The sequence below is a fragment of the Palaemon carinicauda genome, chromosome 17 (assembly GCF_036898095.1).
Source record: "Palaemon carinicauda isolate YSFRI2023 chromosome 17, ASM3689809v2, whole genome shotgun sequence".
Classification (NCBI taxonomy): domain Eukaryota; kingdom Metazoa; phylum Arthropoda; class Malacostraca; order Decapoda; family Palaemonidae; genus Palaemon; species Palaemon carinicauda.
The window spans coordinates 22,890,923-22,904,207 of NC_090741.1; the positions used below are offsets into that span (position 1 = coordinate 22,890,923).

The following is a 13,285-nucleotide window of genomic DNA, read 5'->3' on the forward strand; positions in this document are numbered from 1 at the left end:
AGCTTCCCAATTTGCATGTCAAAATTCTTCAACAGAAAGGAATGAAGTCTACAGTCAAAGGACGGCCTCCATTTGTCTGAATATATTTGATAATAATAATAATAATAATAATAATAATAATAATAATAATAATATTATTATTATTATTATTATTATTATTATTATTATTGTTGTTGTTGTTGTTGTTGTTGTTGTTTTTTGTTGTTGTTACTAATATTTTTATTTATAAAAATATTACAGTTATTAATATAAATTGCCTCTCCATCTTCCCCCTATAGTGCCTTTCTGCCACCTGCTTTCTCCTAGCCTGGGCTGTTCACGGACACCACGAGGTGGACGTTGCCTGTATGTGGCCTGTCTGTCTTAATGTATCCTGTAGATTTGACTAATTATTACTAGACATCTTCCTCGGTGGATCTACTGTACTTTCGAAGGACCTTGCTGTAAACCTCTGAAGGTGACGAAAATAAATGCGAAAGTCTTTTCCCAGCGGGAAATTCTAGTAGAGCCAGACGTTGTTTCTCACAATGTTTCGCTCAGTACCATAAATGTTCAATCATGGAACTCAAGCGAAGCACCCAACTGCTGCTGATTTCATTAGAAGATACATTATAACTAATTCTGCTGATATTATCTCAGTTTTATTACACCATATTATTCTTATTAATCTTTCTCCAACACTCACTCACCCAGTCTCCAACATTCTTCAATATACTATGTCCAAATAAGTCCTCTATCTCACATTCATGAATATAGGCTACTCCTCCAACGCTGTCTCTATCAGCCAGTCCTCACTTCACTCCGCATTCTCTACACTACAGGTATAAACATAATAAAACATTAAATTGCATTATAGCGCACCGTGCCGGTTGACGCCAGGTTTATTTTTCCAATGAATCATACTTTTTAAAAAACAATTTAGATATAACATCACATTCTAATAACTTCTACAAACTTCTGTACTGATATAGCAGTGCATATTTAAAACAAAATGAACAAACTTTAAAATTAACATATAAGCCTCCTCTGCCGCCCAGGAAAAACCATAGATAAAAAACAAAATCTCAAGTTTTGAAAAAACTATGGAAACCTGTGTATCCACGGCAATAATGCAGAGTAACTCAAATTTGAGTGGTGGAACCTCACTCTTGTACTACTAATAAATAATAATGATAATAATATTAATAATAAATTTGACTTGCTCGGGCTAGCGTGCGCTAGAAAGTGACCACTTACTAAATACCTCTACAAACATTGAATACGTTTCACCCAACACTAAATTCTCATTGGCCACTGCCTACATAACAACTGAACTTAAGTAACAAGACACTTAAGATCTGCTTACATGTCGTTAGGACAATTATTTTTCGCTATACTTCGTAACGCGAAAAAATTCTAGTCCTCACTTCACTCCGCATTCTCTACACTACAGGTATAAACATAATAAAACATTAAATTGCATTATAGCGCACCGTGCCGGTTGACCCTAGATAATACCAAAGAAAGGGAGAGAAGGAAAAAAAATGGAGAGAGAGAAATAAATGTTCCGATTGAATGATTTACACATTTAACCTCTTTTTGAAGCCTTTGACAAACATGTTTACTTGAAACAGACTACCAACACTCATGTCTATGAAGACACCTATCATTGACGTTATCGTTTGCGATGTTTGAACTTGTAGCCACAGTTTTAACAAAAAATTCTGTTTGGTTACATTACAGGAGCTTTTAAAAAACTTCTTAAAGAGAAATCGACCAAAGGACAAAATCATTCCAGCTTCCTCTGTATCAAGCAAAATACATCAAATATGGAAAAGCATTTGTGACAACTTCCGATATCAAAAACTTCACAGTATTGGTGATTTTTAATTTTTTTTTTCTGTTCAACTAAGAAATCTTCAAATTACAATAAACTTAATTCCCCAAATCTCATAAGAAAACCTTAATGATCTATCAAAATAATAAAAGTTTTTCAATATAGGAAAATATAATCCGCACGGATTCTGCAACACCATATTATCAAAAAGATCCTTTGTATGCACCGATCTACCAGCTTAATGTTTCACAGGTGCTTGCAAAGATTTAACAAGTGAATTTTCCGTTGGATCTATGTAACCCCTCATTTCATGCATGCACGTTATGGCATAAATAGCCTGATCACTGGAGATTACTATAGCGCCGGAATCTAATAAAAGAGTCATAAATAAAGCAACATACAATGGCATTTCGCTTTGCTCGTGACCATTATTGTAAGCTTCTCTTTGTTGAAAGACAAGTTGGTAGGCCTTGTCGGTGCTGTCATTCATCGATGATAGAAGATGCTCATGACAACTGAGGTCCCCCAATTTCCTGTCCAAATTAGATGCCACCGTTAAAGACGACTGCTGGCATTTCATTGTATTCACGATCCTGGAAAGCAGATTCCAAAAATAAAACATTGTACATATATACTTATAATTTCAAAAACCTTTACCTTCTATATCAAAGTTAAATTTCAGCGAAAAATTTCCCTCTTTGCCGTGTGTAATAACCTTTTGTTACGTAAACACAAAAAATTTAACAATAAAGCTTCCCTCGTTATTATCAACAGTCAAGATGGAGAGGACTTTCACTCTAGAATATTCTACTTAAGAATTTTTACCTCCATTTTATTAATAACTTTTGGTATAAAGCACCAAACCTCAAGTTAAAGCATCAATTCCCTCTGTACCGGGACACCAATATTAGAGATTAAAAACCTCAACATATTTTTAAAAGTAGCAAAACAGTCTAAAGAATGAATAACTCTCACAAGTCCATAACTCTGAAAAATGTAAGCAAGAATTGACCATTCATCCATGTTAGTTGACAACACTTCAAAATATCCACTCTTTTGTACTCTTTCTGGGCTTACATACATTGATGACCTGAACAGTGTATTCAGTACAAGTTTAAATTCTTTGTTTTCTATGATTTCCAAATCTGGCTTTTTGCTACCTACTTGCATTAAAATCGAAAATCTTTTATCTGAAACAACGTTCAAACATTGCCAAAGTACTTTACATAATTCTGTCGACTGCCTCCTGCTCCTTAATGTTTAATTTTAAAAATTCATTTGCTGTCCAGTTTCCAACCACTCTTTTCATGATAAAAAAAAATGCCCTGTATTCATCGCTAAAAACTTCAGAATTACTCCAAACCTACTACTGAGGTGTCACAACATATAAATTTCCCAACACCAGAGGCGTCACAATATAACTATAAAATCTGAGGAGTTACAATATAGCGGTAAATTTCCTATGTCTGAAGCGTCGCAATATAGCGGTAAATTTCCTATGAGGCGTTGCAATATATTGATAAGATTGCCTACATCCGAGGCTTCGCAATGTGATAAATTGCCTACATCTGATGCGTCACAATATAGTAATTAACTGCCTACATCTCAGGCGTCACAATAGAGTGATAAACTGCCTACACCTGAGGCGTCACAATATAGTGCTAAACTGCCTACATCTGAGGCGTCACAATAGTGCTAAACTGCCTACATCTGAGGCGTCACAATATAGTGCTAAGCTGCTACAGTACATCTGAGGCGTCACAATATAGTGATAAACTGCCTACATCTTAGGCGTCACAATATAGTGATAAACTGCCTACACCTTAGGCGTCACAATATAGTGATAAACTGCCTACACCTTAGGCGTCACAATATAGTGTAAACTGCCTACATTATAGGCGTCACAATATAGTGATAAACTGCCTACATTATCGGCGTCACAATATAGTGATAAACTGCCTACATTATCGGCGTCACAATATAGTGATAAACTGCCTACAACTTAGGCGTCACAATGAAGTAATAGGTTAAATAAGTCTGATGCAAGTATATAGTTAAAGTAACGACCAAAATAAAAAGAATGAATTTCTGCGTAAAAACGTGATCACAACCAGAGCATCTGATATTTCTTCATTAAGTTCTCAACTAGCTTTGCTCAATATGTAAAAATACAGAAATACTTTATCGTTTACATTTTAACAATACTTCTCACGACAAATTTCGTGGAAATTATGTAACAGACAATTCTGTCCAAAAGATATTCGTTAAAATAACGTTTTTGTTAATTCAGAAGGTTGGGCATCTAAACAAGATCTTTAACGACATCGTTTATCCTAATACTGTAGTTACAAAATTTTCCTTCAGTATTCGTCCTCTGTAAACCTTTCCAAATACAATTTAGAGTCTGAAAAACAATTATACTTTCTTGTAAATAAATCCAAATCTTGAAGCTTTTAAAAGTAAATAACTAGCATCCGATGCCCCTTCAAAACAACCATCCGCAGCTATGCCATCATCTAAAAATACTTCAATCTTCACTTCCTTAGATCTCCAATATCTAACAGACTTAAGAACTTTAGTAAAGATGTACCGCCGCTTTCAAAAATATCTAAAGATAATCCATTATAAAAACTTTTTACATTTTTCCCCAATGAGAAAGATATTGGCAACGTTTTAATAGATTTCTATGCGATAAGCAGACTGTAGACTGATTAAATCCTTAAAAAGTTTGTAATAAAAAACCAGCCTTTGCTTACCATTTCCATTCTTGGTCACCGTCGAAGGAATTATTTCTTAGTTTTTCTGATACCAGTGTCACCCATTCTCTTTTAATAAACTCTGATTCGTCCCTTTCTGACCTATTGTTACCCAATCCAACAACTACAGTAACGGTTTTGAAATGGAATTTTATGATAGACCTTTTAGACGTCAATGACTATCCCAATCTAATTCTGTTCAATGTATTGTGAATAACAACAACCAACAGGCGATTAAAAACAATAAAATAAAATAAACACAATGTTCCAATTTCCTTGTACCAACTGCTAAGTATACAAAATAAAAACAGCTATATTTTCACTTATCTTTTCGACGTCTTTCTTGGTACGTTCCCAGCTCCAATGTCAACTCTCGGCCTTTATTGAGCTCTAGACCTCTTCCATCAAAGTTGATATGAATCCACACTTTCCCTCGATATTTAACTAGCTTGACACTTTCGACGATGCTGCTCTTTGCGTACTAACTCGTTTCTGCAGCAGTTTTAGATGTTCCTTGTCCTCCAAGTTGATAAACAAACGCATCTAATGCTAACATTTTCGTATCAGTTTCCTCAAAATAACGCGATGCTCATTCAAATGGTTTTCCATCATACTTTAACGAGGTGCGGATACTTGTTGAATATTCTGCTGGAAATCGGATAATAGATTGTCCATCACTTCTTGAAACGGTTTCAGCATTCTGATTGCTAGCGTGAAAACACTATTCACATCTGAAGCTGCATTTGACCCTGCCTGGCGTCCTGGCTAATAAATTTGACTTGCTCGGGCTAGCGTGCGCTAGAAAGTGACCACTTACTAAATACCTCTACAAACATTGAATACGTTTCACCCAACACTAAATTCTCATTGGCCACTGCCTACATAACAACTGAACTTAAGTAACAAGACACTTAAGATCTGCTTACATGTCGTTAGGACAATTATTTTTCGCTATACTTCGTAACGCGAAAAAATTCTATTCTTCGACACTCATGTTTTCTCTCTCTCTCTCTCTCTCTCTCTCTCTCTCTCTCTCTCTCTCTCTCTCTCTCTCGTCAGAAATAATCCAGTGTACGTTTGAGTTTGTAGTACCTTTATGCATATGTAGCTCGTCATGGAACACGAGAAACTCTATAATACTTTTGTTCTAATAATTTATCTTACAATGAATTCGAGAAGTATTTAAAAAAATCTGTCTAAAGTTTTAATGAAGATAAATTGCACTTACAAATTATTATCTGAGAGAGAGAGAGAGAGAGAGAGAGAGAGAGAGAGAGAGAGAGAGAGAGAGAGAGAGAGAGAGAGCAATTCCTAAAAATACTAACTACTGTTGGAGTGGCCGATGTGGTAACGTCCATGACTGGTTAACGCCAGCATGAGGTTCGAGTCCCGCTTAATTTCGTTAGTTCCTTTGGTCGCGACAAGGGAGCCTATAGGTCTATCTGTTGAGTCATCAGCAGCCACTGCCTGGCCCTCCTTGGTCCTAGCTTGGGCGCTGATCATATGTTATATAAGGTTAGTCTCTAGGACATTGTCCTGCTCGATAGGGCAATGTCAATGTCCCTTGCCTCTGCCATTTAAACCTTTAAAACAACGAAGGGAGATTGTTTTAAAAATCATGGGTCTTTTAAAAAACGAAATGAAAAAAAAATTGAATCACAACGAAATGCTATAATTGAATCCATTGTTTCCCAGAATTTTTCGTTCTAAAATCGAATTGTTTGATCACTAAACTCACGAAATGCTGTTCTTTTGACTTCGCCACATAGAAACTTAAAATTTGATATACTGAAATTATTATTCGATAAATCTGTTCAGATTGTAGATGATATTTTTCATGTAGTTTATATATCATCAAAATATATGTATTCACGCGGAAGTGATCACGTGATTAATTTCTTGGTGTTCCTTAAAAAAAAAAAATCCCATTTATTACATCTATACACGAGTTCCCAGCACCATCTTCTGGCGAACAAGAAAACCCTTTTTTGGGCAACAGCACTTGTAAATTGAAGGGGAGAAAGGGTTTTACACAACACTGAATTTTGTCATTTTCTCGTGAGATATCCTTATATATAATTCTCCTTCAATTATACATGTTTTATTTGATTTAGTAATTTACCCTATGAATATATTATGACAGATATGGTTGAAGTAATAACTTTTAAAGTTACATAGACTTTAATTTTACCCTAAACCAATAATGGGATTGCCCATAGTGGAAGGATGACTTTAATTTTCCCCTAAACCATCAATGGACTCACCCCCTATAGACGAAATGAATACCCTAAACCACGAACAAAAGACATTGTAATTTATTAAAAAGAACAAATAAACGGACTCTTTGATCCGTTGATATGACGATTAAAAGGGATATTAAAATTAAATCTATTAAGTATATATATATATATATATATATATATATATATATATATATATATATATATATATATATATATATATATATATATATATATCCTTTCTGAGTGTAGATACCTTAACTTGAAAAAGGGTTTGTGTATCGCCATGATCAGTAAATCTGTACTAAGTCATGCCCACCCATACTAGGTTGGTTTGCCGTGAGCGAGCAGACTAAAGTCTCCCACCATCACCAATTCGCACTGGCCAGCATGGTGGTGAAAATTGGCCAAACCCCAGACATGAATAAGGACATGTCTGAGAGCTTTGCCCTACAGTGGACTAGAAACGGCTACAGTAGTTGTTGATTTATATATATATATATATATATATATATATATATATATATATATATATATATATATATATATATATATATATATATATATATATATATATATATAAGTAAATCACTAACGTCCAATTGCCATATAATGCAACTTGGCGCCAAAATCTTTCCTAAAGCCTTCAACTCATTTCAAAGGACGAAGCAATATGAAACCATCGCTCAATTTAGAAGAGAATTACTCACTCGACCGGACGAAATAATAGGAGAATATCGTTCAATTCAGAGGAAGAACAGAAAGGGTTCCCAGTCCGAGTGCTTTTAAAGTAACATCATCACCATCATCATCATAATGATAATAATAATAATAATAATAATAATAATAATAATAATAATAATAATAATAATAATAGTGTTTTCTAATTAGATATACTTTTTGGCCTTTTCTTGTAAACATTACTTATATATTTTTCATTGGCCTTTTCGTTTATTATAAAGCCTTATACATGGCCAAGGCATATAATGAGAATGGCAGATAATATATGGACATTAAGAATAAATGAAAAAAAGACATACTTCATAGTCTCTTCTTTCCGTAGAGTTTCCAGATAACATAAGGGTTGCTATAGGAAATCACCCTCTGGACCAGAAGTTTAGTGGTAAATTTTTAGTGATAATTCATGATAATAAACTAACTTTTTGTGAGCATGTTAACATGATAGTTAATAAAATTACCAAAGTAATGGGTATCATATATACATTAAAGGAGTATTTCCCTTTTATTATTATTATTATTATTATTATTATTATTATTATTATTATTATTATTATTTCTTGCTAAGATACAACCCTAGTTGGAAAAGCAGGATGCTATAAATCCAGGAGACTCAAAAGGGAAAATAGCCCTTAATAAATATGATGTTCCAGACACTTATATTAAATAAATTTCCATCTTTGAGATGAAAAATAATTCAGGACCAATCAGTTCATCCATATGGAACAAGAAATTCAAACTTAACTCTTTCTTTCAAAACACTCAAATATGAACCAAGTTTGAAGTTTCTGTGACAACGATGTCCAAACTGGCTGATTACGTGAATTGGACATTTTGATTGACTGCGACCTTGACCTTACAATATATATATATATATATATATATATATATATATATATATATATATATATATATGTATATATATATATATATATATATATATATATATATATATATATATATATATATATGTGTGTGTGTGTGTACATATATATATATATATATATATATATATATATATATATATATATATATATATATATGTAAATTATATATATGTATATATATGTGTGTGTGGATATATATATATATATATATATATATATATATATATATATATATATATATATATATATATATATTTATTTATATACATATATATATATATATATATATATATATATATATATATATATATATATATATATATATATATATATATATATCACAAGCACACGTGATTTCAATCAATGTAAACATCACCCACGAATGGCATTTAATACCGAATTCTATCTTGGGAATATATATCCACTCAGAATTCATTTTATGGTATGAATTCCAAGTATATATATATTCCCAAGATAGAATTCGGTATTAAATGCCATTCGTGGGTGATATATATATATATATATATATATATATATATATATATATATATATATATATATATATATATATATATATATATATATATATAAACAAATATGCTTACTTTGACCTATTTAAAACAATGAATAAAGACCTCCAAAACTGAGTATCTTTTTATCATACCAATTTCAATAGTACGACTGATCTTACTACATTATATTTTGCTCATAATTCTTCAAAGATTGATTATCATTAATGTCAGTATCATAATCAAATGGACTCGATTTTCCTTAAAGTTCTTCATCAATTCCTTAATTATGAGTTTCATCCTAAGAATCGTCATACCGCGTGTGTGTGTGTGTGTGTGTGTATAACAGTAGTAATTTTATTACACCCAAACCATCTGATTGACAGGAGGCCTCCTACTCCCCCCCCCCCCGCCTCTCCGAACCGTGGGAAAAATCGAGCCAATATTCCCACGACCGATTGGAAGCGAAAGAATTGGGATACAGGGAAAGATAGGGATTGAAAAAAAGGAAAATAAGAATAAAATGAGATAAATATTGAGCCAAGGGAGAGAAGAGGAGTAAGAATATATTGTCTTTACGTACATCTCTATCTCGGCAAGTAAACCTCACTTTTTGCAGATTAAAAAGTTGATTGAAAATATCAGATCAGTCAATTTAAAAATATGTCAAAATTATCTTCACAGTTTCGTCATTTTCGTCCCATTGGAGAACCCCTTGTCTGGATATATCTAAGAAAATAATGTGTGTGTGCGTGTGTCTTTGATTGTAATTTAAATTCTTCTTGTGTCCTCATTATTCATTATCATTTGTGCTACAACCGATCTATTTAAGTAATGACAAGGCATGTTATGTCAGTATTCAATTTGTCTTAAGGAATTATTCATATTCAGATAATAAAGTCAGCATCTAGTCTCTCTCTCTCTCTCTCTCTCTCTCTCTCTCTCTCTCTCTCTCTCTCTATATATATATATATATATATATATATATATATATATATATATATATGTATGTATATATATATATATATATATTTATATATATATATAAATATATATATATATATATATATATATATATATATATATATATATATATATATATACATATATATATATATATATATATATATATATATATATATTTATATTCATATATATATATATATATATATATATATATATATATATATATTCATATATATAACGAAAATAACATATAATAGATTCACATAAAGAATAACAGAATGGGTCCCTAGGTATCAAAAGAGAAGCAGAGGAAGGAAGAGAAGACGTTGGATTGACGACCTAAGAAAATTTGCTGGCATAAACTGTCATAGGAAGACCATAGACAGAGGTCTCTGTTCAGTAGTGGACTAGTAACGGTTTGTATATATATATATATATATATATATATATATATATATATATATATATATATATATATACATATATATATATATATATATATATATATATATATATGTATATATATATATATATATATATATATATATATATATATATATATATATATATATATATATACTGTATATATATATATATATATATATATATATATATATATATATATATATATATATATATTATATATATATATATAATAATAATAATAATAATAATATTTATATATACACACACACACACATATATATATATATATATATATATATATATATATATATATATATATATATATATATATATATATATATATATATATGTGTGTGTGTGTGTGTGTGTGTGTTTGTGTGTGTGTGTATAAGGGCTGTATCAGGTGGGTACAGAAGATTTCGTGATGCTAGTCGATATGGAATTCCGGGATATCCTATGTGGACCACAGGACATAACCCTTAAAAGGTTGTTCAGGGAATTGAATGTGACTATTTACATCCCGGACAAATACGATGAGCGTGACTACATCACTATCTGTGGCCCCCTGTAAAATGTCCTGAGAGCTGAGAAAAGAATAAGAGAACTGATTGACGAAGTCGAGGACTTTCCAAGGGATCAGTATATTCAACTAATGAGTTTGGATTGTTATGGATTCCACCTTCCAATCCCAAGCCGAGGTTTTCTTCTAGCCCGAAGAGGACATATGGTTGAAGAAGTAAAGTACCTCTATGATGTTCAAGTGATTCTTCCCAAAGCTCATGAAAAAAGTTAAATTGGATATCTATGTGGCGAACTAAATCAAGTGGTTAAAGCGTTTAAACATGTCCAGGTCGCCCTTGAAAAGGTCAGAGTGTCCGAGGAAGAGGTAACAATGGAAGGATTGCACAGAGTAGCGGCAGGAAAGTATCACTTCGATGTCGATCCTCAACACAAAGGACTCATGGTTGGACCACGGGGAGAGAATCAGAAGAGACTAGAAAACCAATACAATGTTTCCATCATCATTCACAAAAAAACTGAAGGATTTGTTACATTGCACGGACAACCCAAAGACGTCATGGACGCTTGTGAAGATATTAACAAAACTATGAAACTCAAATTCCAAAGGGGTTATGGGAGAACAGAAGAGCGAGAGAGGAAGGTTTTCCCTGAGGAGGAAATCTTACGAGGACTAACTAAGATCGGAGATCGAATTTATAGAATAGTCCTCGACAGAGAGGAACGAGCGATGGTCATCGGGAGAGGAGGAGAAAATATCAGGAGGCTGATGACCGAACATCAAATCCAATTCCAAGGCCCCAAGATGGACGACGACTCCAATCATTGTACAATCCGAGGAGGTGAAGAGGATGCGATCGCCTTCTATAACGATGTCCTTGATATCATCAGGAATAAAGGACAGAGGAATAGGCAAGGACAACAAGAGGGCATCAAGGATGCCTCTCCTAGGAACGATGGCAAAACAGAAGAGCGAGAGAGAAAATATTTCCCTGAGGAGGAAATCTTCGATGGACTAACAAAGATTGGAGATCGACTCTACAAAATAGTCTTGAACAGAGGCGAACGAGCGATGGTCATCGGCAGAGGAGGTGAGAACATCAAACAATTGATTGCTGACCACACAGTCCGCTTCCAGGGACAAAAGATGAACGAGGACTCAAACGATTGCACGATCCATGGAGAAGTTGCCGACGTGATTAATTTCTATAATGATGCTATTGAACTTATCAAGCATAAAGGAAAGATGAACGCGCGGAGATTCGATGGAAAAGGACAGGACGAGTGTGGTCGGAGACAAGCTGGAGCGACACTCGGAGATTTCCTATATTACTGAATCTAAGGTGGATTAAATAGATCCTGGATTAAATCCCCCCATCAAAAAAACATAGAAAAATGAAAGTTAAATAACTTAGTGAAACAAAAGTTTATGTGAAGAATAAGTATTAGTGTGATTTTGTGGAAAAAAAGATATATATAACAAAAATAGAAAATAAAAAAAATCTGGAGGAAAATTTTTTGTGAAAAGCAAATGTTTGTTTTAAGTTTTATTGGAATACAAAAATATAAAAAAGAAAAAAAAAGAAAAAAAATCATAGTGGATTAGTCTCCTTTCATGAGAAATTATAGTTTAGTTTTAGAAACATGGAATTACCTTTCCATTTAGTTATGATAGCTATGAACTCAGAGATTACTTGGACTGAATATCCAGCTTGAAAACTGAATTGGACAACCTAGAGGATTAGTTCAGCAGAAAGAAGAAGCCTGGCTGATTCTAGTATGCTATGTACCTTGATGCAGGTGTACAGGGCCTCTGTCAAGTGTACAAATGGTCTGATATCTAGATTTATTCTTTCGGATACCAACCTTCGGGTGGTTCTGGGGGAATAATCTAGAAGACCGGCTCTACAGAGGGAAGAAGCTGGGATTCTTTTAGTATGCTGACTAGTTCTTATAGGTTGAGCCAAATAAGTTTTCCTGGGGAAAATGCTACATTTTACAAAGAGGATCTTCGAATTTGGATTGACCACTGATAGTTAAGTAAAAGGTATCTCTGAGTTAGATGTCTGGCTTCATGGTGCTTGCTTTAAATGCTTGGCTTAATTGCCTGGCTGATGAGGCTCGGCTTAAATGTCTGGCTTCGTGCTGCTTGGATTGAATGCTTGGCTTAACTGCCTGGCTGATGAGGCTTGGCTTAAATGCCTGGCTTCGTGCCGCTTGGATTGAACGCTTGGCTTAACTGCCTGGCTGATGAGGCTTGGCTCAAATGCCTGGCTTCGTGCTGCTTGGATTGAACGCTTGGCTTAACTGCCTGGCTGGCGAGGCTTGGCTTAAATGCCTGGCTTCGTGCCGCTTGGATTGAACGCTTGGCTTAACTGCCTGGCTGATGAAGCTTGGCTTAAATGCCTGGCTTCGTGCCACTTGGATG

At 33.4% G+C, this 13,285-nt stretch overlaps 1 protein-coding gene and 1 long non-coding RNA gene across 2 annotated transcripts; one reads left to right on the forward strand and one right to left on the reverse strand.

Moving 5' to 3' along the window:
* Positions 1-845: 845 nt before the first annotated feature.
* LOC137656635 (uncharacterized) lies at positions 846-5,542 on the reverse strand. Its single transcript, XR_011046978.1, has 2 exons — positions 3,457-5,542; positions 846-3,420 (listed from the first exon to the last, which is right to left on the reverse strand). It is a non-coding gene; the product is annotated as an uncharacterized lncRNA (long non-coding RNA).
* Positions 5,543-11,230: 5,688 nt separating this feature from the next.
* Positions 11,231-12,193, forward strand: LOC137656248 (heterogeneous nuclear ribonucleoprotein K homolog). Its single transcript, XM_068390418.1, has one exon. It carries the CDS (start codon positions 11,231-11,233, stop codon positions 12,191-12,193), a length of 963 nt encoding a protein of 320 aa, XP_068246519.1.
* The last annotated feature ends 1,092 nt before the right edge of the window (positions 12,194-13,285 follow it).